General features: G+C 41.0%; 1 protein-coding gene across 2 annotated transcripts; it reads left to right on the plus strand.

The window, feature by feature from the left end:
• The first annotated feature begins 3,911 nt into the window (after positions 1-3,911).
• Positions 3,912-16,295, plus strand: Ypel5 (yippee like 5). 2 transcript variants are annotated; one of them, XM_046441564.2, is made up of 3 exons: positions 3,912-4,061; positions 13,896-14,061; positions 15,355-16,295. In XM_046441564.2, the coding sequence occupies exons 2-3, from the start codon at positions 13,921-13,923 to the stop codon at positions 15,577-15,579; spliced, it is 366 nt and encodes a 121-aa protein (XP_046297520.1). In that variant the 5' UTR covers positions 3,912-4,061; positions 13,896-13,920; the 3' UTR covers positions 15,580-16,295. The 2 variants fall into 2 exon arrangements, with proteins under 2 accessions (XP_046297520.1, XP_046297521.1); XM_046441565.2 differs by lacking the exon at positions 3,912-4,061 and adding an exon at positions 4,959-5,142.
• The last annotated feature ends 10,469 nt before the right edge of the window (positions 16,296-26,764 follow it).

Below are 26,764 nucleotides of genomic sequence, written 5' to 3' on the forward strand. Positions count from 1 at the left end.
GCAAATGGGCGTGGCTGTCCTAGTGTTCCAGGGTTTGAGGGACAAGAATTGACTAGGCTATGGGAAGTGTGAGGAAGCAAGGGAAGGCTGAGGGCTGCTCATATGTGAAAAGTGATCTCACCTCTACAGGATCAGCACCTGTTGAGAGTCCTTCAAAGAAAGGAAGGTAAAGCAGAGCGAAGAAGCACCATCAGAAAGACACCCGGGAGTCTGCAGTTATTAAATGGAGTTGTCTAGTGGGGTCATAGCAGGCAATTTCACACAGGAAATACCCTCAGTAAGCAAAATAAAGGATGAGGGAATAGATGGATGGATGGATGGATGGATGGATAGATAGATATAGATAGCTTTATTTCTGATTTTTATACTCAAAGAATGTCAGCACATGCCAATGATGAAGGAGCTTTTACCCCAGAATGCAAAGCTGTTTAATGTTGGAAATGAGTTATTATGGTACAGCCTATGAAAAACAGAATGTGGTGGGGGGACATGGTTGAATCAGTAGGTACTAAAATGTAAGAAATGACAAAGTTGCACACTCATTATTTTTTCAAAAAAGAGAAAAATTACAAATTCCTAGAATTTGTTTGATAGAAATATTTACCCATGTAGTCAAGACATGTGAAAAAGGATTTTAAAAGAAATGGCAAAATGACTAGAAAGTAGGCAGCAAAATTATGATAATTTGCAGATAAGGAAGTTTTTCTTTCCAGAAAAATAAACTACAAAATTATTACCTTTCCTGCAAAACAAATAACAAGTAGGAGTTATTATATATGAGACGTTCCTATTTACAGCAACCCCTTATGTTATAATTTGCTAGGGATGCCACAACAAAATTATACAGATTGCATGGCTTAAACAGAAATTTATTTGGTCACAATTCTGGAGGCTAGAAGTCCAAGATCAAGGTGTCAGCGGGGTTGGTTTCTCCTGAGGCCTCTCTCCTTGGCTTGCCTTCGGGTGTATCTTCACAGAGCCTTCAGGTTTCTGCACATCCTAACCTTGTATCAGGACATCTGTTCCACTGAATTAGGGTCCACCCTAATGACTTCATTTTAACTTTGTCATCTTTTAAAGGGCCTACCTCCAAATAGTCACATTCTGAGGTTCCAAGTCATGATTTCAACAAATGAATTTGGGGGGGATTGTCACATTTTAGCCCATAACATCCTCAGAAAACATACGGTACTGCAACATAATCCTAAAAATGACATTAACAATCTAGAGAAAAGCAGGTATACCCTGAGATTTTTCCAAAAGATATTTAAGAAAAACCTTTAAGTAATGGAGAAATGCACCATGTTCTTGGTGGGAAAGTCTTAGTATTATAAAATTTCAATAAAATATCAACGTTTTATACTTTACAGGTATAAAATGATTTTACCCAAAAGCCTAATAGGAATTTTTCAAGCCTCTTTATTTCTTACATTACCTTTTTTTTGGGGGGGGTACTTAACTACTGAACAACATCCCTAGTCCAATTTTCTTTTTTTGTTAAAATACTTATTTTTCAGTTATAGGTGGCCACAATATCTTTATTTTATTTTTATGTGGTGCTGAGGATCAAACCCAGTATCTCACGCATGGTAAGCGAGCGCTCTACCTCTGAGCCACAACCCCAGCCTCCCAATCCTATTTTGTATTTTATTTAGAGACAGAGTCTAGCTGAGTTTCTTAGCACCTCTATTTTTGCTGAGGCTGGCTTTGAACTTGTGATCCTCCTGCCTTAGCCTCTCTAGCCACTGGGATTACAGGCTTGTGCCACCACACCCAGCTGTTACATTACCTTTAATCGTACATTTTATTTCCAGTGGATGTACTGCCATCAGCTAAGGCCCATCATTTTTCACCCCTAATCAACATTTCCAAACTCCTTGGATCTAGCAATAGGAAACCATCACCCAACCAATCATTACAATAAAACCCCTGGTTTATCTTTGGAAATTCTATCTTCAGTCCTTTGCAGCCATCCTTGTTAAACTGGTCCCTTCAGTTCCATTCCTATCCACCCTTCTTACCTCACACTTGGACTATACCTCTGCACACCATCATCTAGATTAAACTTTCTAAAATATGATTTTCTTCACCTTCTTCCAAGTTTACAAATACTGTACTCAGTAACTCTACTTGGGTGAACTTGGACAAGTTAATTAATCACTGTGCCTCAGTTAACCCAACTATAAAATGGGATGGCAACAGTACTTACATCATAGACTTGTCAAACTTAAACGAGTTTATAATTTTAAAACACTTAGAGCAGAAGGTATTTTATATGTATCCAATAAATAATAAAAATTGTACCATTATTTTACCTGGTGCTTAAAGTACTCTTTCCTGTGGGTTTAGGCACTATATTTCCTTTTCAAATGATTATATTCAGAAATAGTTGAATATTTTACCAATGAACAGGAGTGTTTATTACAGCAATATTTTTAATAGTATGAGATTGAAGGTATATATGTACATTAGTAAAAATATGTATTTTAGATGTTGTTATCTATGAAAACTGTAGAGACAAGGGTTAATATGTAGACAAAAGTTACATATGACATGAAAGGATGGCCATAATATATTGTTAAGAAAAAAATTAAGTAAGAATAAGCACAATATGCTCTCATGCACATTCATTCTGGGGAGAATAGGAGGATATACATAAAGTTGTTAGCAGAGGACATGAAATGATGCAGTATGCACTTCCTGGGAAAAAGTGTTATTTTTATAATTAAAGCAAAATAAAAACAAAGGAGTCATGAGGAAAAAATAAAACCCTAAAATACATTTAAAACTGCTTTATCTCTTGGAAAACTCACTTATCCAACAATAACTAGTTTTTGTCTTTGATCTTCAAATATATTTTGTCAGAACTGAACGAAAATACTGGTGGATTTGGGGGTTGACAAGGAGTCAAGTGCTAGAATTTGCTTCAGAATCTTTATCTCACCAAGAACTTTAACACCTTGTAAATTAACCTCAAATGCTGGTCTGTACATTTTTTGAGAAAAAGGCATCACCAAAAATTTTTGCATTACTCTCAAAGTCAGCCAACAGATATGTAATTACCTGGGAAATTTGGTTGGGAAGCAAAACCTTCCATCTTAAGCACTGAAGTTTAAGGGAACAGCTACCCTTTTCAACAAACAAATCTCAGGCTCATGAAGTAGAAAATCTAGTAGATGATTGAATTTGCTCAACTTTTTGAGACTCTCTTCCATTACCAAGAGAAAACTCAGGGAGTTGTAGTAAAGTTAAAAACCCCCTTTTCCATAGATGTTTCCAGGAGTTCCTATATGCTCAGATTCAAAGGATGTGGAGGTGTAAGTAGAACATATCCCTCTGTAAAGGTGGTACGAAGAGGAAGTGCCCTTAAAGAAATGAATAACACAAGGGATTGTAGCCACCTAGTACCTGCTTTGTCTAGAAAACAGCCTGTTGTTTGCATCTGCCAACACTGGACCTCATTGGGCATCAGGAAGCTAGGCCTCAGCCGCCACCTGGTGACGCTGATGACGCGTGATGAGTTCCAGCTGCCGCAAATAGAAAGGCTGAGCCGACTCCTTTAAGAAGCTGACTCACGTGGATGCTGTGTTGTGTGCTCTCAGCTGGGAGAGGGGTGGATCCTCAGTCTCACCACATTGGCCACTTAGAGAGAGGGGGCAGAGCTAACCTCTTTGATTGGCTGTCCGAGTCCCAGTCGTTAGACCAGGGGCGGGGCGATCTGCAGTCACCCAGCCCTCGATCTGCGGCTTCTGGGAGGGGTGGGCCATCAAGTGAAGAGGAGCAGGAGTGGGGGAGGGTGAGTTGGTGAAGGGGCGGGGCCCAGCGGAAGGGGCTGGGTACCAGGGGGAGGGGCGGGGCCTAGAAATGAAGGGCGTTCTGGGCCAACCGGGTGAGCCAGCCGCAGGGGGGGCGGAGTTACACCGGGTGATTGACGCTGAGGCCCAACCAGGGAGAGGCGGGGCCAAGGCCTGCCTAAACCTGGAGACTCGGGTGGCTGAGGGGCTTCGTCCCAGCTGAAGAGCGAAGAGCCGCTGGCAGCGCGGATCTCACCGCCGCTCAGGGTGAGTGCTGCGGAGGGGACTGAGCTTGGGGCCTGAAGAGTCCCTCCAAGCCTGGAGGCTTTGAAACCCTCGGAGAACGGCCCTGGGGCGGGGGCCGAGGCAGGAAGTGCCTCTTCTTCGCCGTGCTCGTCCCGGGGTCCCGGTGCTGCCACCCCCGACCCCTCAAGGAGGGCCTCGGCGCTGGGCTGCGGGGCGGGGCGGGCTGGACCGTTCCTCTTTGTGAGGCCCAGGCGCCTCCGCCTCCATCGGCCCGCCCCCGCCGCGCAGCTGGGCGACCGGCTAGACTATATCAGCCGCGACCCCTCCGCGCGCCCGCACCCCCTTTCGCCCTGGCCGTGGGAGCCTAACGCCGCGCCCTCCACGAGTCCGCCTCAGAGACCCGCACGCACCACCAGACTCCCCGCGCCCTCCGAGGATGGTGTGTCCCGCGACTACACCCCCACTCCGCCCGCCACCGCCTCGGCCGCCCCGCCCCCACCGGGCCGCCGTGCCCGCCGCAGCGTCGGGGGCGCGCCCGGGCTCCGTGCCGGGGTCGGCCCTGTGGGCCTGCGCTCCGGGCCGCCTCCCACCCCGCCCGACGTGGAGGCTGAGCTCAGCGCTGAGTTGTCCCGACCATGGTGACGCCGCGGAGCGTCCTGGCCCGGGAATCGCCCTTCGCTCGGCCCGTGGGGCTTTGCCCACGTCGGGCGGAGTTGGCGCCTGTTTTCTGCCCCGCGGCATGAGCGCCCGCCTCCCCTACCCCCCTGTCCTGCAGGTCCCTGGGCGTGGGGTGACTGCTGGGCAGCCTGCCGGTGCTGCAGGCCCCGAGAGCCCGCGCCCGCCCAGCTGTTCGGCCTGTGTTTGTTGTGCCGGAGGAGGCCCCGCTGCCGCCGCGCTCGCCGCCCTGCGCCTCCAGATTGGCTGGCGGTATCACGTGGCCGCGATCAGCTGGGCCCGCTGGCTGTGGGGGCCCGACAGGTCTTCAGCTGCTGCCGGCGGAGCCCACCCAGAGTAGTGTCTCGGGGTCAGCAGCCTTCCTGCCTCTCGCTGGTGGGAGGATAGGCGTCCTTCTGCACCCCCCTTTTTCTTCACCCCTGCGCGGGTAGGTAGTATTAACACCAGCGGGAGTGGGAAACTAAAATTCTACAAAGATCTATTTAATCCTGACACCTACTAATCCTTTCAAGGGAGAGTCAGGGAAGGTATACAGCTCATTTATTTTTAAACTTTTTCTGTTTACAGAGCCCCATTGGTAATTCGAGGATTTTTATTCCAGATCTCTTTGATAGATGGAAAACCTGAAGTAACCTCGGGTTAACCTTGTGTTTTGGAAAAGTTAATAGACTTAGTGGTGAAGTAACTGGGGTAATAGGATCTATGCATTTGCATAGCAACATATAAAGGATTGCAGCTGCATTCCAACAAAGAGGAAGCAAAAGGCATGCAGTATTTCCAGGATACATACTTGTACCAGATGTGAAATGCTTTGGTGGATTTTTTTTCCTGAAAGTTTATTGCATAGTTGTACTGGATTAGGTAAGAAGGAAATTACAAAGAATTTGGTCTTGACACAAGCCTACAATTTACCAAAAAGTCAGACAAATGAAATTGAGTAACGATACAGAGTTAAATATTAGTAAAGTGTGAAATGGGTATTATGAGAGTTCAAAATGGAGCTGTGAGAAATGAGAAAGAGGAAATAAGAAAGTAAAGCAGCATTCTGAAGTAGATTGGTGTTGATGATTAGACCTAGAAAATGAAGGGCCTTGGGTTGCAACTGGGCAGATGCTCTTGGAGTGAAAACACACCTGGAGCATTTATAGCTAGAAGCAAAGCAAAACTATGAAATTTGGCACACAAAATATTTTCCATATATCCCTGTTACCTTTCTGGGTATGTAAGCTTTGGGCTAACTAGGAATACTAGGTAGAATGTACACTCTTTTGAAAGAACTGTATCTTTTTTTACACCTCATTACATCAAATACAGACTTAAAAGATTTTTATCTCTGTAACCGTCTTATCCTTAGGAAAGGAATAAGATGAAATCTCAATTATTTATACAAGGAAATTAAGTAAATTGGGATTAATATTAACTTTTCCCTGCAAAGTTCAGCCTGGTGCAGTGGCATAATCCTGTAGTCCCAGCCACTTGATAGACTGAGGCAAGGGGGTCACTTAAGCCTACAGGTTTCGAAACAGATTGGGCAACATAGTGAGACTCTTTTCTGCCCCCTATTTAAGTAGAAGGAAGAAAGAAGCAGGTTTAGTAACAGTAAAAAGTAAAAGGAAATAAGGCCAAAAATTCTGTTGAAAAAAAAAATTAAGCTTGATTCTACCCTCCAAAAAACAGTCTGTGAAATATGAAGATAGGTCTGAATATATTCATAAGATGTTTGTGGCCATAAAATCTTTTTAGGTTTTATAGTTAATAGCTATGTAAATCCATATTAATTTCCCTGATAATCCTGTGTGTAATGTAGGAAATAAACCTTGTTAGATATGAATGTGCTATATTTGACACCTGAATCAGGAAACCAGACAGTTAAATTATACTCACGGTCCAACCAATTAGAAGCTTTTTGTATTGCGTCTCAACAAATGAGAGATCATGAATTTGCCTTGCCAGGAGGTTTTGGGGGAGATTACCGACTCAGATTGTTTGCTGACTCATGACTTGCTGAGTTATATGACTGGTCTTATTTTCTAAAGATGATTAAGCAGTCAGTGTTTTAGAAATATAGTAAACTTGGAAATTGCTTAACAAAACAATCGCTTCCCCCCAATAAAAGCAATTTTAGGAGGGAAGAACAAAAACATACTTAGTAATTACTGTCAAATGAAGACCTGGTCCCACAAACAGGACATCATTTGACACAGCAAAGTAACTGATCCAGTATTTGCAAGAGGATAACACGGCTTTTTTGTGTCACTGAAATCTTGTCTTGATAAATATTTTGTACAAAAACTAGAAAACTGATTTTATGGTTTTAAACTATTTTCACACGTAACTTTTCAATAGAATTTAATTACAAATCAGTATGAAAATGGTGGAATTGCAGTAGGATTAAGTGTTTACTATAGTAATTAACCCAGCACTGTTAGAAGTTCTTTGGGTTTTATTCCTTGTTTTAAAGAGGAGACTGAAACTAGATATAAAACACACTTCCTCATGATTCCATTTTATCAGAATAATTGCAAAAGAGGAATGGAAGATCATATTTCTTTAACCCTTTCTGTACTAGGCTCCTTCTTCTGAGGTTCCCTGCTGCAGAGTATTCTAGTTGCCTTTGTCTCTCCTGATACCTTAGAAAATCCCCTCTGGCCTGTCCAATAGTGATGTTTGGTGGAGTGTGTATTCCTTGGAAATGTCCCCAGGGGTTAATTCCTTTACTAAGGAAAGGTCTGTGAACTGGGTGTTTTTCCATTAGAAAGTCCTATGAGATGCAAATAGATACCTATTGTTCTCTCTGATATTTTTAGAGCTGGGAAATAGTGTCGTCTTTGGCTAATTCCACTTGCCAGTGTTGAAATGAAACTGGATTATTAATTATAGGGAGAGCTGTTACCTATTTTAAGACCTAGAATTGTGACACTAAGAATTTGAGATGCTTCAGAATGTTTCTAGCTTTCCTCCTGCTGGTAATTTCTATTATCATTGATGTAATTAATAGAAGGTGAAGCTACTTAATTATTACTGTTTCATATTTTTTATAAGCCTTGCTTTCCTCATCTGTGATAGTGGGAAGTTGGAATGGGATATGTTGTAGAAGGTGATCCAATTTTACTGACCTTTATTTAGCATTCACTGTGTGCCAGTCACTGTTCTTATGATATGGTATTTCTATTTAATTCAGTCACTCAAAGATGGATATTGTTATCTTCATTTTATAGATGAGGTAGCAGAGGGTAATTTGCCCAGGATTGACAAACTATTAAGGAGAGCTGAGATGAACCCAGGGAGTCTGATTTCAGAGTTCAAGTACCTACCTAGGCTATAATAAGTCCCTGGGGGTAGAAAGAGAAGTAGCAACAGCTGGGTATATATTATTTATTTGTGTAATCTTTATGTAGTTGATCTGCAACTAGCTGAACTGGTTATAAAAATTAAGGATTTTAGCTAGAAGTCCAGGAAGAAAAGAGGAGTGGGATTAAAATGATCTTGTCAGATTTTCCTGTTGATCCTTAAAACCCGACTGCTAGCCAAGTTTCCGATTTTCTGAAGACTGCTGCCGCAAATGAAAAGCTTTTTCACTATCAGTGTATTTTTAAGCAGGGCAAACTTGTTTCTCTAAGGAGTGAGGTAGTGAATATTTTGAATTTTCAAATCTGCAAGTTTATGTAGCAGCTACTCAGACTGTCATTGTAGTGAAAAGGTAGCCAAGTATAAACAAATGGGTGTTGCTTTATTCCAAAAAAGTTTAATTATGACTACTGATGTTTTCTTTTTTGTTTTTGATACCAGGGATTGAACCCAAAGGCACTTTACCACTGAATCACATCCCCAAACCTTTTTTTTTTTTTTGAGGCAGAGTCTTGCTAAGTTGCTGAGGCTGGCTTAGAACTTGTGATCCTCCTGCCCCAGCCTCTTACAGGTGTCCACCACCATGCTCAGCTAATATTCGAATTTCAGGTAATGTTCATGTGTCACAAAATACTCTCAATGTTTCTTTTTCACCCATTTAATTTTTAGTTTGTGGGCTGTTAATGGGTTTGTCCCACAAGCCTTAGTTTACTGACCCCTGCTTTTAAGGAATACTTGGCAATGAGCCAGATTAAAAATAAGACATTATGCTTCATTTGCTAGTGTAGATAGAAAAGATACCATGGATTTTTTTTAGAAAATTGCTTTATTGATCTGGAAACAGATTAGGAAATTATGTAATCCATCATATTCAATTTTTAAAGTAATGCATTTCCAGAGGCTTTGGATTCTTAAAAGATAAAAATCTTTTTTTCTCTCCTTCAGTTTCTGTAATTTTAAAAAAATTATCTTTTTAATATTTTTAGTTGTAATTGGACACAATACCTTTATTTGTTTGTTTATTTTTACGTGGTGCTGAGAATCAAACCCAGCACCTCACACGTGCTAGGCGAGCACTCTGCCACTGAGCCACAACCCAAGTATTTTAAAAGGCAGAGATCCTAAAATGTGATTGTTTCACCAGGATCTTCTGATATAATAAATTGGAAGTTCATTATCAAAATCTGGTCTATGAATTTCATTTATATTTTCATCCTGGCCCCTGGTTCAGGTAATTTTAGACTAATAAGAAGCCTCCAGTTAAACATCAAGTTTGGAACTTTTCTTATTTCAGCCATTTTAGGATTTTTATAACCTGGAACTTTGAAAAATGAGTACCAAAGAGACCTTACCTAAATTATCTGGGAAAGGTTTCCATAAACCTGGAAGTTCAACACTGATAGGTAGCAGAGTGTGCACTTGTATTACTGTGAGACCCCGTAAGGTGCTTCAGATTCAACAGAGGACACTGGTCATCTGTTTTGTACAGAAGATGGAACCCATGAGCACTTTACCACTGAGCCACATCCCCAGCCCTTTTTTTTTTTTTTTTTTTTTTTTTTTGAGGCAGGGTATTGCTAAGTTACTGAGGCTGGCCCCAACTTGTGATCCTCCTGCTTCAGCCTCCTGAGTTACTGGGATTATAGGTGCACTACTGTGCTTAGCAGCAGGCACTTTTTGATATGTTTTAGAACTGTGGCTGAAGAGATTTGAGATTCCACTAAGTTAAGGCAAGTGATTAGCATACCTGGGAAATATTTTAGATGTAAAAATAATCACAGTAAGCAGGTCAGTGGTTGCTAGTGTGGGGGTGGTGATGTCAGGAATTAGCTATAGACTGGTTTGTGGGAATTTTATGGGGATGATGGAAATATTTGAAGGGCAGTTTGTGGTGTTGTCACACAACTTTATAAGTTTACTAAAGATCATTAAATTGTATGCTTATAGTAAGATTTTTTTGGATATAATATTCCTTGATACAGGAATTTGGGGTTTTGTGTGTGTGTGTGTATGTGTGCACGCATGCCTGTGCTTTTTTGTGGGGCTAGTGATCAAACCCAGGGCCTCTTGCATGTTAGGCAGATAATTATCTGTTGCTGAGCTACATCCCCAGCCCAATATCCTATCCCATCAGAAAAACTTTCAAAGTTTATGGGGAGTGGTCTCTGAGCTTTGAGAAAAGGGTGACTGAAGCACATGCCTCTGACTTTATTTGGTAGCACTAGTTCAGCATGAATGTAGTAGCACCTGTGAATGTATGTTAAACACTTGACCTTGAAATTTTATCTAGATGGGATCAGAGTTTAAATGAAGACAGATATGAGGGGAAAGGAGGAAATCCAAAAGTGTTTTCAGAAGTAATGTCAATTTTGAGTTTTTTCCTTTATCTGTAAAAGAAAGGAAATAAGTATCAACTTTAAGAAATGTCAGAATTAATTGTGGCTTGTAACATACCAAGTGCCATGCCCTGTACAGTGGAGATATCAAATAATTGATTAGATTTATAGCAGAGTTCAGTATATCATCCAGGCCCAGAGAAGCCTGATTCAAGTGTTGAATGTTAACTTTTTAATGACCCTACTCCTTAGTCTGTTCAGGCTGCTGTAACCAAATACCACAAACTAGGTGACTTACCCAATAACAGAAATTTCTTACAGTTCTGGAGCCTGGGAAGTGGAAGTCCAGGATCAAGGGACCAGCAGATTTGGTGTCTGGTAGGGGCCTGTTGCCTAGTTGATTTCTGGTAACTTCTAGCCAAGTCCTCACATGGTGGGAAGGGACAAGGGACAAGGCAGTTTTCCTGGACCTCTTTATAAGGTTGCTAACACCATTCACGAGGGTTCTGCCTTCATGACCTAAACATCCTCAAATTCCATCACATTGGTGCTTAGATTTCAACATACAGATTTTACAGGGAACAAACATTCAGATATAGCAGTGGAATTCTAATTGATGTCAGCTTCTTGAGAGTTTGAATAATGAGTCATTACTGGTTGATTTGTAACCCGGCAAGGCTAAGGCCTACCACCTGGAATCTAATGACCATGCAGAGACTCTTCTACTTCCTAAAGACCTTTGGTGCAAGGCATGTTTTTCTTGCTTCTGCTGGATTCCATGGCATTCTAGCTTTTTTTTTTTTTTTGAGGGGGCAAATAAAAATTACATTTTACAGTTTTAAATACATATATAGTATTCTATAAATGGCAAGCAACCACAACTAGGAATAGTGTAACATAAGGTTCTGCCCAGATATTTTTGGTCTTGGTAATGAATCATATATAATTGAATTCAGTAAAAATAGACTGAAGCAGAGAAAACAAGGCATATTAAGTCTATTTATCCCCAGTACCAGCTGGTCACAGCTGTATTATAATTTTGAGCCAAAGATAGAATGGTGTAGGTAGAAGGTATAGAGAGAATTCTTTTGAAGTTCAGGACATTTATTTTCCCACAAAAATCTTATCTCCCATAGTCAGTCCAGAAAGTTATAGTTAGTACTGCATTATGGTTGAGATAAGTTACAATATGAATGTTATTAAAAGTGTGAAGGAAAATTAGCTTTAAAATCTCAAGTCCCAGAAACTGGAGGCTAAGTGACTGCACAAATACTGTAGAATGTAAGAACTATACTATCACAGTTGAGCCTCAAAACCTTGCTTTTGATTCCTTTCTTTTAATGATCAGTTAAGAAACATGACCAAAGTCAGCTCACAGGTTTGTTGAATGCTCCTTTTATATTGAGAGTCAAAAATCAAATGTTGGTACAAGGACGAAAAAGGTGAACTGTGTAAAGCAGAATGGAGAATGAGCAGCAGGGGATAACTGAAGGGGCAGTGTTGCTCTAGTATAGTCGGGGATGCTAGAGGAGATAACTGTGTGGACACCCTGTGTTGCTAGATCTCTCCATGGCGAAAAGAACCGGAAGTACAGGCTCTTTTCCTAAATCTTAAATATCAGGACACCATTTTTTTTTTTTTTAATGAAGAATAAAAACTGGAGTGGCCCAAATAAAATGTGTCTGTTTTGTTCACTGCTGGATTCCTGGGCTACTGAATGAGTTCATCCTACAGGGCTCTGACTTAACAAATATTATGTTCTGAAGTATCCTGAAAAAGCAATGCTAGAATCTTGAAAGGCTATAAAGATAGGCAATGAGTATTATTACTTTTTGTTGCTCCTTTTGCAGAAGTGTAATCAGAAAATTATATACACCTTAAATCCGTGTGTGTGTGTGCCTATATGTATTGAACCCATGATGCTTAACCATTGAACCATATCCCCTTTTTATATTTTATTTAGAGACAGGTCTTGCTGAGTTGCTTAGAGCCTCACTAAGTTGCTGAAGCTGGCTTTGAACTCAAGATCCTCCTGCCTCAGTCTCCTGAGCTGCTGTGATTACAGGCGTGCACCACCATGCCCGGCTTAAATTTGTTTTTGTGACTCTTGTTAATATACTGATTTTACTTTGACTAGCTGGGTGTTTTTTTTTTTTTTAATGTTCCAAGCTTGGAGTAATTATATTCACTATTTTTTATTCCTTATTAAATTTTCATATCCTAGTGATTAAGGGAAGTGATAATGTTGTTTATAACAGTGACACTTCTGATGATAGGACTGCCTAGTGGTTCAGAAATTTATAGATCTAAGAAGGAATGGAATTTGCTTTTTCAATTTATAATGATGTTCCCAAAACTTTAAGATGACAGTGGTTTCTTAAAAATCCAGAAAGTCTATTTTTTTCCCCACCATAGGGGCAGCTGTATCAGCTCTGCGTGTCCTTTTAAAGATGTATATTATTAAATATTTAAAACTCAGAATTAACTCCCTTAACTTTTGAAATATTGATGTTTGATTTTCCTAGTTTCAAAGGTTTGTTTCAAGTTTTATCTGTTGAGAGTTTCAGCACTTTGGGGATGTATTGAATATGTAAGATTTCTTAAGGATAAGCAAGTTATATAATAATAAGAAAGAAAGCATCTCTTAGCATCTCTTATCTCCTTTTACCTTTTCTGTTCTGAGGCGTGACCTCAACCATTGTGGGTACCCATTTTGCGGGGAGGCCCAGGAGAGCAGTGGAAAAAGAGGTTTGTCTTTGAGTAGGGCAGGGCACTCCAGCTGATTTTTTTTGTTTGTTTTGTTTTGTATTGTATTTAACAACTGTGTCACCTTTGGCCAGTTAATAACCTTTTTAGACTTGCTGTGGCTAATCTGTGAAGTGGGGGTGGTAACAGCCTGCCAAAGTTGTAACAATTTTGAAATAAGTACTTAGTGCAGTGTTCCTAGACTTGGGACAGAGACCTAACTGAAGTTAGTGCCATCGCTCCTATATAGTTACAGATGTACCCAGTGATCACAGACCCACTCACCTTATGCTCTCAAACTGGACTCCCCTTCTTGTTTTTAAATTGCCCTTTTTCCTACTCTTCCCCAGTCATCCCACACATACTCCACAGGTCTTTTCTCCGATTGCACATGCTTAGAATGTATCCTCAACACCTTTGCTGAACTTTTTTTTCATCTCTGTGTCAGTGCTTTGTAAGCATTCATTTTCTGAAATTCCCACTTAGTTCTTTTTTTTCCCTTACACCAGCCATTCCTTGGCCTTGCCTAAACAAGTGTATTTCCAAAGCCCTCTGTTTTGGAAATGTTCTAAGCTTGGAATATGCCTGTTTATTTGTTCAGTGTGTGAACTTTGGATCCTTTTGTTCAGGGTCAGCTATTTTACACAGCAAGCACAGAAATTACATGAATATAAATGATTCTCTGTGATACCCCCAAATAGTAACGTGTTTTACTATAATGCATTTCTCATTCTTTTCCATTTGTTCCTAGGTTTTTTAGAACTTCAGCTATCAAAATGGGCAGAATTTTCCTTGATCATATTGGTGGTACCCGTCTGTTTTCTTGTGCAAACTGTGACACAATCCTGACTAACCGCTCAGAACTCATCTCCACTCGGTTCACAGGTGCCACTGGTAGAGCGTTTCTTTTTAACAAGGTTGGTGAAAAATGTTTCGTTCCTAAATGGACCCAGTGCACATATCTGACAGCAATACCAGAATACCCACTCAGAGCTTAGAGATACCAGGAAGATACAGAATGAGAGCTGCAATCTAAAGAAATTATTGCTTATTGATTTGTCTCTGATGGGACCTCTGGGAGACATTACTAGAAGATTTTTAACCTTGAAAGTTTAAAGAATGTATTACAAGAAGGATAGTCTTCATTTCTTCAGAAAGTCTCCAATATAAGAATTTGTTAGTGACTTCTGCATAGACTGTGGAAGGAGGGGCCAAAATGCCTACTTTCATCCCCCATCTATCACTGATGTGTCCATGCCATGCTAAACTGTTGTAGCTTGGCAGTAAGAGGATCATCTAACCAGCTCCTCTTGCTCCAACTCATGCTCACCAGTCCTCCTGAGTATGATTTGGTTCGTTACATGGGCCTGTGAACATTAAAGGCTTTTCCTGATTTGCGAATATTTGTCCAATCTGCCTGCTTCTGAGATTACTGATTTGATCAGTTAATGTTAACATAGTACAGCACAGGTGTTGACATACTGTGGCAGGCAAGTTTGCTTGTTTCCTGAATTTTAATGGAATACAACATTGCCCCATTGTTTGTTTGTTTGTTTAAATATGTCTATTGCTGTTTTCATGCTATAATACCAGAGTTAAATAGTTTATTATATGTTCCTTTACAAAAAAGTGAAGTGTAAAAGTATTATTGGGTCTGCAGAATCATCTATCTTAGAACTCAACTTCATTGTGTTCATTGTCTTTGAACTCACTTGAAAACTGAATTGCAGTTTATGATTTTATAGTAGGCTTGGTCTGTCCTAGCCCATTTGTATATAAAATATATTTTCAGAAACACATTTGACAAACTTTGATGGCATGTTCTTGGTGTAATAGTTTCTTTTACATTGATTATCTTAATTTGCACTCATTGAATAGTGATTGGTAACAATTAGATCCAAACCTGTATTTCATGGCTCCAATTCCAGGACTCTTACTTCACTATGACACAGAAATATAACTAACATATATAAAGAGCATGACATGGGCTAGTGCAGTAATGCATGATTGCATTAGATGTTCAGTATACTGCAGTTTCCATATATTCACTTATCTCAGCAACTTCTAAAACTAGAGAAGTTGTAGGTTTGACTAAAATAACAACTTCTGTTTTCTGAAATTGTTGTTATTGCACCAATAATAATATATGGCATGCTTATTTGGCAAATAACTTACATGCCTTTGCAATTTTGTTTTCACATGTTTCTTAGGTAGTTAACCTACAGTACAGTGAAGTTCAAGATCGGGTCATGCTCACTGGCCGCCACATGGTTCGGGATGTGAGCTGCAAAAACTGCAATAGCAAACTGGGATGGATCTATGAGTTTGCTACTGAAGACAGCCAGCGTTATAAGGAAGGCCGTGTGATCCTGGAACGTGCTCTAGTTCGAGAAAGTGAGGGCTTTGAGGAGCACGTGCCATCTGATAACTCTTGAAGAAAAAGAGATAAATCCATCTTTTCCCAGGTCTCCTTCACTGAAAACAAAAATCTACTTACATACACTGTCACCTTAGCATCAGAGTCGGATTCATGAACTGCGGAACAAGAGGTTGTGAGAATCTAAGATGGAACCTTTCTTTTCTTTTCTTTTCTTTTTTTAATTTTGTATTTTCCATCCAACAGCAGTGTGTAGAGAGAATATTATGCAGTTGCTGTTAACTTTTTTTCCCTGTGTTTACATCTTGAGGCATAAGAGTCTCTGCAGCTAAATGGTAGGCTATGTGAGGAAAAAAATCTGGGCTATTAGAGTGAAAAAAGTGTGTTTTATGTAAATTTTGAATGGCGAATATGTCAAGAGCATGGTTTTTAAACTTATTTGGGCTTCATTTTAAAACTTTTTTTTTTTAAACCCAGTTATTTCACTTGATTTGCTAGCTTCAGAGAAGAGATCCGAATCTGTGCCCAGCGCTAAAGGCTCAGTGTTAGCATGGCTTGTGCTGGCCCGTGTGCCATATTCTTGTTGGAGATGAACCGTAGCACCAGAGCCCATTCTTCCTTGTCAGTCTCGATCCAAAGATGTCACCATTCCTAGTTACTTGTCACCACATAACTGGTGTTGATTGGAACCTTTTTCTGAAATGGGGCAGAACTGCTTGGTTGTCTTTTTCCATGTAACTTAAGCATAGTAATATAAATAAAGTAATAGTTGGATGTTTTTGGTCCTGTGTTGCTTTTAAAAACCTTATAAAAGAAGAGAGTATTTGATAAGTAATTTCATAGTGGTTAAGTGTTTCATTTTTTAAGTTAAATGGACTACTTATAAGATATTTGTGTAAATGAAAGCATACTGTTTTAAATCCACAGTATTGCATTTAGTAAACAGTTGAACAGAATGTCAATGTGCATCCATGCAGAAAGCATTTAATCTGCATCTGTTTTAAAAGGAGGGGGAAATGAAGCAGCTTATCTAAAAATACTGCTTTACAAAGCTTTACAGTATTTTTCAGCCATTCCCTCTTCAGCTGAGCATTGATTTCAACAAGTCTGTAGAGCCTGCTAGTTTCATCAAAGGACTAGATCTCACAGTAGCATTATTTTTTCAGATCTTCCCTTAGAAGTTTGGCTATTGAAATCAAAACTGCCCTTGAATAGAAAGGGATCAGATTTGACTCAAGGTGCTCTGTTAGCCCAAAATTTATGACATTACTAAGTATTGAAATGTGTTTCTTTATCCAAACTACTTCTAGAAAGTCTAATTCCTTTGTTAGAATAAATGACATTAAAATTGGCTAATTATTTAAATGAATGAATGGATGGATGTTTGCATGTTCAATTTCTAGGCCTTTGGAAAGGAAATTTACCTCAGTCAAATTAGCAAAATCTTTTTGTCATTGAGAGAAGTGACTTCTAAGTACAGTTAAGTTCCTCTTACTTGCCTTTGGGCTCTTGGTTAGAGGCATAGGTATCTGATTAAGTAGGTATAGTTATAATGTTGCATTTGAAATAAGTGGTCACACATTCATTCTCTATCTTCAACATGATTAAGTCTTCAAGCATTAAGAAATAGCATTTCTTCCCATTGGTTTCCATCCTGGCCTTTGATGATATGCAGATTCCTAGTAGCATGCCTTACCTACAGCACTATGTGCTTTTGCTGTCAAAATAAAGTATATTTTGTCTTGCATTGGTGCAACACTGCTACTTATTTTCCACTTATCCTGTCTACTGATCAACTTGACTTTTGTCTCTGAACACATACTTTATGCTTTTGAGTAGCTATCATTCGCTTGACAGTGTGACACTGTTAGTTAATTCTTTTTAATGTATACCTGAAGACATTGAATTTGCTAGTTTGTAACTTCTTTGAGATAATTCTTCCTTAGACACTAACTAAACTATGATTTAATTTATAGGAAAAAATTAATTTGTTAGTATGTAAGTCTAAATAAATGTCATATGCTAGGTTTTTAGGTGACTGGAAGTAATGAGCCTTCCTTTTATAAAACTTTATTTGTAAGAAAGAAGATCCAATCAGATTGGAGGGCTTATAGGGAAGCAAATGTTCACTTAAGGTGAGAATACTGATTCTCACCTGCTTAAAAGACAGTGACTTAAGATGGATAAATACAAGAATTAGAAAAACTGGTTTTAAGGAGTAGAAAAGAGCATCTCATTTTAAAATAACATTAGGTATAAAATCTAAAGACCTATCTTCAGTGTTGACTAACTTACTGGCTTTGTGACTTGGGGAAGTCAACTTCTGAACCTTAGTTCTCCCAAGTTATGAACATGGAACTAAGCCCTGTTATTTTTGTTGGAACCAAGTGAAATATGTCCAAAAACTCAGTATGATGCAAACTATCTGGTCTTGGTAATCCTGAACAACTCTTCACAGTTTAATTTTGTTCTAAGTCAATGAGTGACCAGAACACTTTCTGGATTTGGCAAGTACTGCTAAACCTTTCAGCAAATTAGTGCATGAGGTCAGGCAGTTTGGCGTGTTACCATCTTGACCTTTGCCTATGAGGCTATAACCCGTATTTTACGTTGCTTTCAAAATCTAGCTCCTATACTTCTACCATGGATACCATGGAACCATAGAAAGAAATAGTGAAAGGTACATCGAACACGACCTCAGTGGTAAAATAAATAAGCTACCATCTTTTCTCTGACAAGGTAACTCTAAGAAGCCTACAAGATTTTCAGTGCTAACTACTGACCAGGGTTGCTTTTCAAACCTAGTGTTCTTTCTCCTGTTTGTCTCAGTCGACTCTTTCACACTATCACCGTAATTAGTCTAATTTTTAAAAGTCTCAAGATTCTGAGAGAGATGGTTTATATACATCATCTCATTTTAATCCTCTTCTGATTTGTCCTAAAAATAGCAAAGTTATCTCATCCCTGATTTAAAACAAAATGTAAAGGCAAATTTCATTTAGTAATCACCAAAAAAAAAAAAAAAACTGTCCAGAGAAAATTTAAAAGGCAAACTTTGAAAAAGGTATCTGTGTCCCTGGATACTGACCTGAGTTTTCAGGGACCAACGCAGTTTGAAAAATCCCACAGGTGTGCCCCTGATCTAGGAGTTTGTTTCAGCCCTTCTCCAGAATTTCACTTCTCTGCCACCAACTGTTGAGCCACCATGGCGTGAGCTGTCAGCCTCTGGCCACACCTTCTCATCTGACTCACTACCTGTAGCCCCGCCATTACTAAGAACTTGAAAATTCCTTGAGTTTTCTCTCCAGCTAAGCCATCTCCCTTTCCCCAGGTTCTGAGCCAATTGGAAGTAAGGCATTTCTGAAATCTGCTAGTCACTATGCCCAAAGGAATGAAAGCATTCTCATTCTGTTTTTGAATGAATCTCAGGACCTGTATCAGACTCCTTAGGACAACAATAGACAGCTGTATTCAAAGATTGAGAGGAGGGTATTTTTAAGATGAATAATAAGTGTTCAAGTCCTGCTGAAGTTTACACTAAAGAAAAATGATTTTCAATAATACAAAATCAGCCGGAGCCCATGCTACTACCACAGGAGCACCAGCCTGACCTGACCAGTCTGAAAAAAGAATAACATGGGGCAAGTCTGCTCTTGTTCCTGTTGGTCCACTATCAGGCTGAAGGAAGGGATTATCTTAGACTAATGGTGAGGAGTCCCCCCTGGGGGTGAAGTGAAATACAGGATCAAATGTTTATGAACTGTCAAGTATTATACAAATCCTAGTACTATTGCCACTTTTTATGCTATTCAAGTTTTGTTCTGTTTTTAGCCATGTTTGTTTTAGTAGCCAAAGATTTAGCTTATACAACTTAAAAAATTCTTTTGTCAAAAACAATTTTTAAATATTAGATTTTGTTTGTTTTGATAACAGTCACTTGAGGTCACAAAATTGAACATCACTGTGTGACTTTGAAGTTAATCTCTTAAAACCACATTTTCTCAACTTTAAAATAAGGAAAATGATTCCTAGAGAACATGAATAAAGATCTGAAATACGTTTTTATAGCCTGAAAGAGGTTTGGCAAGTTACTTAACCAGTAGTCTAAGCTCTAGTTGCTATTGAAGTATTTACTTGTTAAAGTTACCCACTCAGCAGTATTTGAGCCTTTTCCAGTAGGTGTGCTAATTTCAACACCTAGCACCCTCTGCCCAGCAGCCTGATAAAGAATTACAAAGCCCAGTAAAACATGAGCTTCCTGCTCTGCTGCAGGAAGTCAGTGGCCTTCAGTGTAGGGGGGCGTAAGCTCATGAAACAGAATAAAAGGTCTTTGTTATTCCATCAATTGATTAATTTCTGAGTTTGAAAACAGGAAACCTTCCAGATTAAATGAAAATAAATTGTCTTCCCAAATGGAAGGGATTCAGAAATTAGATTAGCCATACATTCTAAAACAAGTTTCATCTGTCTCCCAGAAGCAAATATAAATAGCATTTTCAAGGCACACGAAAGGAACATTGACTATCCTCTGACAGTCAGATCACTTCATGACTGTCAGCAGGAGCCCAGGCCCGGTGCCTTCGCACAGCAGACGTCCCAAGGAATGGACTCTTTAAGTTGGATGTGGGAGATGAAAGGTGAAGGTCAAAATGGGGTATGGAGGAAGAGCATGAGAAGATGATTACTTCTAGATAGGGAAGAGAGGTGGGAGGGAGAAAGGGAATTGCATGGAAGGTGGAAGGAGACCTCATCGTTATGCAAAATACATGTATGAAGATGTGAGAAAAAAAGAATTGTGTCACCTTAGATTGGGTAGAGAGAAGTGATGGGAGGGGAGGGGAGGGGAAGGAGGGGAAAGGAAGGACAGTGGAATGAAATAGACATTATTATTGCTGTGTGTATATACGTGACGGCATGACCAATGTGATTCTGCCACCTGTACACTGAGAATAAGAAATTATATCCCATCTGATTCAAATGTATGATATGTCAAGGTCATTGTACTGTCATGTGTAACTAATTAAAACAAATTAAAAATTAAAAAAGAAAGGTGAAGGTGAATAGTAAATTCATAGCAGTTCAGATTTAGACATTGTCTGATTCCCAATCTCAAACTCTAATGCCACCAACTTCCAGGAAGTGGCCTGTGGCAAAGCAGCAGTAACAACTGAGGGAACAGGAGAGCATAGACCAGTGAAAGACTGTCACATTCAATCGAAAAACCAAAAAATCTGAACAATTCTTCATACCTTACAGACTCCAGTTTACAATCCCTCCTCTGATCTAACCTCTCATTTGAAATATTTGAAAACTAAGGACCGAAGAGGGGATGTGACAGTTCTTGTGAGCCACAGAAACTATTCAGGGTGAGGTGTTCAGCACAACAAAGAGTAAGGGTGCTAAAGGGCCACTTAGTGACCATTTCAACATGATCTGTGAAGCACACTGGATGGGAGGATGGCCCTGACAGCAACGAGCCCTGCTGAATCCCAGCTCTAATGCTTGCTGACTGTGCACTTGGGCGGGCTTCTAAACCTTTCTGTGTCTCATCTTTAAAAATGGGGATAATAATAGTCCCAACTTGGTAGGCTGGTTGTGAGGATTAGATGAGTTAGTGGGTGTGAAGTGCTTAGACCAGTGACTGGCCCGTAAGTATGCTCATTTTCATTTACAGATGAGGCTGTGCCTTAAAGGTCAAGGTCACAACTTTACTAGAGGTCAAGTATGTGTCTGTGCCTGCTGGTATGAACTCCTTTCAGACATCCAGATTTGAAAGCCTGACCTACAAGACTCTAAAAGAAAAATAAAATGGATGACTGCCGAGAGGCCAGGGCCAGGTGCCTACCAGGTTTTTCCAGTTCTCGGGAGGAGTGTAGGCTTCTCAAAAAGTTAGTGCAAGGAGGAAGGAGCACTTCACTTTGGCATAAGAACCACCTGAAAAGTGTGTTGAAATAGATTGCTGGCTGCATTCTGTGTGATTCAGCTGGCCTGGGGTAGGGCCTGAGGATTCACATTTCTGAAAGTATGTGGTCTAGGAGCCAGATTTGGAGATGCACTGACATACTCCCCACCCCCATTCTCGATCCTTTGGCTTTGGCATTATCTATCTCCATTTATTTTGTGTGTGTGGAGAAAACCCAAGACCAGATAATGTGACAGGCTTATCCAATATTATACACTTGGAAGGAATAAGTGGGTTTTTAAATCAAATTGGTCTGATTCTGAAGCCTGTGTTTTTTCTACCTCACCATGAGGCATGGACATTTGTTCTCTGCCAGAGGAACAAAGATGGTTAGTGTGTTAGCCTTTCTGTTGCTGTGACAAAATACCAAAGATAAACAACATAAAAGGAGGAAATATTTATTTTGGCTCATAATTTCAGAGGCTTAAGTCCATGATCTCCTGGCCATCCCACTTTAGGCCTGTGGTGAGGCAAAACATCATGGCAGGGGGCACATTTGGTGAAAGAGACTGCCCACCTATGGTGGTCAGAAAGCAGAGAAAGAGGGCCCTGGTCTCAATTTCCCCTTCAAGGATGCACCCCAATGACTTAATCTGACCTAACTTCCTTCTACAAGGCCCTGCCTGCAGAAAGCTTCATCACTTCCTGGTAGTGCTGCAGGATGGCAACCAAGCCTTCCACACGTGGCCTTGGGGACATTTAAGAGTGGAACCATAACAGCATCTTTGTAATGGGCAGATATGTGCAGGTGAAGGGGATAAGAAAGGAGACTTCCCCAGAGAAGGTCGTCTACCAGCTTGCCAGCTGTTCTATCTCTGTACCCACCACTCCCAAGTCTGACCTGTCATATCCATGACATGGCCTTCTCCAGCACCCGCCTCCCACCTGCTGTCAGAGGCTCATTCCCCCAAAGCTTTAGCCTCACTTTCCTTGCCCATCCTAGGAAGTGACACTCTGTCCCCAACTTGCTCTGATGCATTGTTTCCCCTCTGACTAGAATGTCCATCCCCTTCTTTGCCTGGAATTGTGCCACTTGCCCTTGAAGCCTCAGCTGCTCTAATCACCTATCCTTCATGCCCTCAGTATGGGTGACATTCTCCTCCTGTCCCTCCCCAAGAATACCCTGACATACCTCTTTCAAAGCACTTGTGTGCATTGTTCTATAATTGTCTATTTACCGATCTATTTCTCCTTCTTTCTAAATTTCTAAACTTGACTGACTTTTATTTCTAAGTCCCCAAGAACAATTATGATATCCAATGCAGAGTGGGGCAGTGGTTCTAAAGCTTGTCTGCACAACAGAATCAACCAGGGAGCTTTTCAAAATTTCAAAGCCAGGCCACTCCAGACCAAACAGTTCTAGATTTTGGAGGATTTCAGATTTTTGGAATAGGGATGCTCAGTCGGTAAATTCTATGTAAATATTCCAAAATCTAAAACTAACTGAAATTTAAAACATGTCTGCTTGTTCCCAACATTTCCAATAAGGGGTACTCAATCTGAACCGTAGACTAGATGGCTTATAAGCAACAAACACTCGTTTATCACAGTTCTGGAGACAGGGAAGTTCAAGTTCCAGACACCTGCAGTTTTGGTGTCTGGAGTGCTTTTTCATAGATGGCAACTTGCTATGTCCTCACACGTTAAAAGGGAGAACTCTGGCCCAGTCCCATTCATGAGGGCGCCTGCCTTCTGATCTAATCACCTCCTAAAGGTCTCACCTCCTAATACCATCATATTGGGAGTTACGTTTCAACACAAATTTGGGGAAGGACCCAAACATTTAGATCATAGCACAAACCAAATTCTGAACAATATAAAACCATAAGAGATAATGATTTTTTTGTTTTAACGTTTTTATTTGTTACACGGCATTAATTAGCTAATGCAGAACTGGGGGAAGGGGGAAGCTAATTCCCTCTCCCAAGTGAAAAAGAAAAAAAAAAGCATTGGCATTTCCTTCTTCAGATATGTGTGGTCTAGCATGAGGACAGCAGGGGGAGCCATTGGCTCATTTTCTGATCTAACTGCTCATGCATTTCGCTCACTAAAGCAACAGATACAGCTAGGTCATACCAGAGGAAAGGTCAGACCAGCCAGGAACCAGGCCAGCCACCTCAGGGCCCTGCTCCTAGTCGGTGTGCTGATGGTGGCCCCAGAGAGCAGCACCAATGCTTGGACCCAGTTCAGAGCAGGCTCCTTGTCCCTGTTGCCCGGAAGCCCAGAGAACGGCATAGTCCTGCTGCCTGGGCTGTAAAGCAAGTTTCTGGATGGGCTTGAATATAGTCTTCAACGGCCAGAGAAGTTCCTATTCTTAGGTTTGAGCAAAGCAAAGTGCAGGGGTGAGTGTCTGTGAGGCACCCCTGGGGGACAGACTTCTATCTCTGTTTCAAGTGACTCATTTGCTCTTGAGAAGGGGCAGAACACCGGACCCAAGTGAGAGGTCTTGCTGTCCCTCTGTCCTGTGCACACCCCACCCTGTCAGTAGCCACCATGTGGTTGCCTCATGGCTACACAGGAGTGTGGCTGCAGGTGGGCAGTTTGTACTCTGCGTCTCACACTTAGGTTTAGGGGCCTCATCACTGACATCACTGTGTCCCCCACATGCAGACCCAGACCCAGCTTCAAGGAGTAAGGGACTGGGGCTGTCAGCAGGGGCTGCTCCAACATTAGGGGTGCTGTGCAGCCTGGAACCACACCCAAGGACTGCCAGCCAGTCAGTCTGAGAGGACCACACAAAGAACTGGACACAGAGCTGGAGAAATTACAGAACCCATTGCTCCCAGGGAGTGAAGGAGGTCAGCCAGTCAGCTGGGCACACCTCTTTTTAAAGACACACTTTAAAGAGTGTCTCCCACTTTAAAGACCTAGAGTTTCAGAGGGCTTCCAGATCCTTATGCTTCATCTTCCCAGCCCAGAGAAGGTGGCACTTTGCCGGGGAAAGAGAGAAGGGACAGACATACCCTGTATGCCCCTCCTCATTCCCTTTGGTGTATGGGGCTAGGGATGGGAGGCCATCCCAAGCAGTGAGAGGGTAAAGGTCAATGTCACTTAGGCAACCCTGAGAATTGTCTGGTTCCCAGGCCAGGGAAGGAGCCCTTGTACCTGTTCCCCTGCCATGGGTCTGCAGGAAAAGCAGCTAGCATCTCCTCAAGGAAGCTTGTGGAAATGCGGAGGATGCAGTTTTCTAATGTGCTGTGCTTACCATTCATTCATTGTAATGCATGTATATGTATATTATGAATTACTTATTTCTTTACATTGCAGGGCATTATCTTCATTTCTTTGACATTATGCATAGATTTTGGATTATGATTATGGATTTTAGCATTGAAACCTATTTATTATAAAATGTGGGCCTTGGGTCTAGATGTGCAAAGAACCACTGTTGTTGAGGAGTGAATTTTGGCCCCATCTTGCCCCTTGGCAACCGGGATCCACAGTGTGAGCTTGTTTCCTTGGATCCAAAATGGTGTCACCATTATCATGACATAGCTCTGACTGGAAAAGGTGTAGGTAGTCCTTTAACCTTGGGTGGAGGGCATGTCTTAAGCCTCTCCTTGGTTCAACCCCATGGTCAGGCTGCTGTGAAGGCTGTCCTTTTTAGGGTCTAATATATGTTCTTCTTTCTTTTTTCCTCTTTCCAGGATTAACATCACAAATTATCACAAAGTGTCCTGCCCTGGGTCCCGCAGTCCCCTTCCAGATCTCAGTTCTAGCAGTGATAAGATAAAATCCCATTCCTGTGAGATCTGCATTAGAGACCAAACCAGCCCTGTCTGCCCAGCAAGTTGATTCCCGTCTCCAGATAAGACCTGATATTATAGAGTACAGTGTGTGTTTTAGTATTTGATGGGTTAATCCATGTTGATCTCTTTTGTTTTCACAATTTTCTTGGCACCCAGCAAGCATCCAGTATGTTTTATAAATGAATGCTTCAATGGTTTTATCATCAGCAAGGCACCATAAAAGTGAATAGATTAAAGAAACAGTGTTATAAGAATATTTTCATTCAAGGAGGAAAGATTAAGCACCTACTGCTTATAAGGCACTGTGCTAAGAGCTGGGAGGACTCTTCAGTAAATGAGTGCCGAACGCCTCCTCGGGGCACCTCTTGTCTTTGTCTCCCACTTTAAAGAGCACAGAGAGAAGTGGACACCGGGGCCTCCCAGCTGGATAGGGTGTATTAGAACCATCACACTCCGGACCATGTTACATCATTATTCAGGTAGATAAGCACAGGCTTGTATAAAATTAAAAGTGTTTTTAAACCACTGAGAAGTTGGTATACTTTTAGAAGTTGGTATACTAAAAGAACTCTCTGGAATATCTATGCAAGATGGATGAATGCAGTCACCCCATGCACACCCTCCATTCCTGGTCTGGTCAGCTGAGAAGAACAAGAACAAATCAGTAGAGGTTCCATCAGCACATAACATCACCAAAGAAACACATGGAAAGCCACGTCACCCACCTCTGAGGCCAAGTCCATTGTCAGAAATGTCTTTGCCTCCTTACAAAGAAACAAACATCCCCTAGAAGAGCCAAATAGCTTCACCTGCTCCTGGGAAGTCACAAAATTGATTTTCTGTTCCCTTTTGACTCCCTCTAGACAGTGGAACTCAGTTAGCAAGCTTCACTTCCTGTTCTCCCCGGTAACCCTATTTGGTCAAATAAGAATTAGGAGTTTAATTCAATGTAGTGCAAAGCCCAATGAGATTAGCTTTATGGTTTCAAGACCTGTGCTAGGAAACGGAATCCTGCGTTCTCTATTCTTCTTCCTAAAATTGACATCCGACTCCAGAGGAGGGGAGGTGGGGCACCGGGCCTGCCTCCAGGCCCTCCTTGCTCTGTTTGGACCTAGCTATCTAAGAATCTCTCCCGGGAAACTTGACCTGCTTCTATCTTTTAAAACAAGAGGTAACTCTTTCTTTAGATTCCTTTCCCATGTAGTGTGAAATTCAGATGGCAAACTAAGCCAAAACACAAATAAGGGACATTCTCCAGCATCCCCACCAAATGGAACTCAGTTTCCACAGGCATTGGATGTAATCCTTGCCCACCACTCTCTTTGAAGTTATCCATGACCTTGAAGTCACCCAGGGACCACACTCAGAAGGGCTGTGTAACTCTTCTGTTGTCATCTTGAAATTCTTAATAATTTTTGACCCTATATTTTCATTTTGTACTGTCCCTGAAAATCGTGTAATCAGTCCTATCCTAACCACAACTCTTTCATTTGGTAGCTGTTATTAATCCCATTTTAAAAATGGGACACTGG

This window comes from Marmota monax, unplaced genomic scaffold, assembly GCF_021218885.2.
Source record: "Marmota monax isolate L192 unplaced genomic scaffold, Marmota_monax_Labrador192_F-V1.1 WCK01_AAM20220418_F8-fsc00010, whole genome shotgun sequence".
In the NCBI taxonomy this organism is placed as follows: domain Eukaryota; kingdom Metazoa; phylum Chordata; class Mammalia; order Rodentia; family Sciuridae; genus Marmota; species Marmota monax.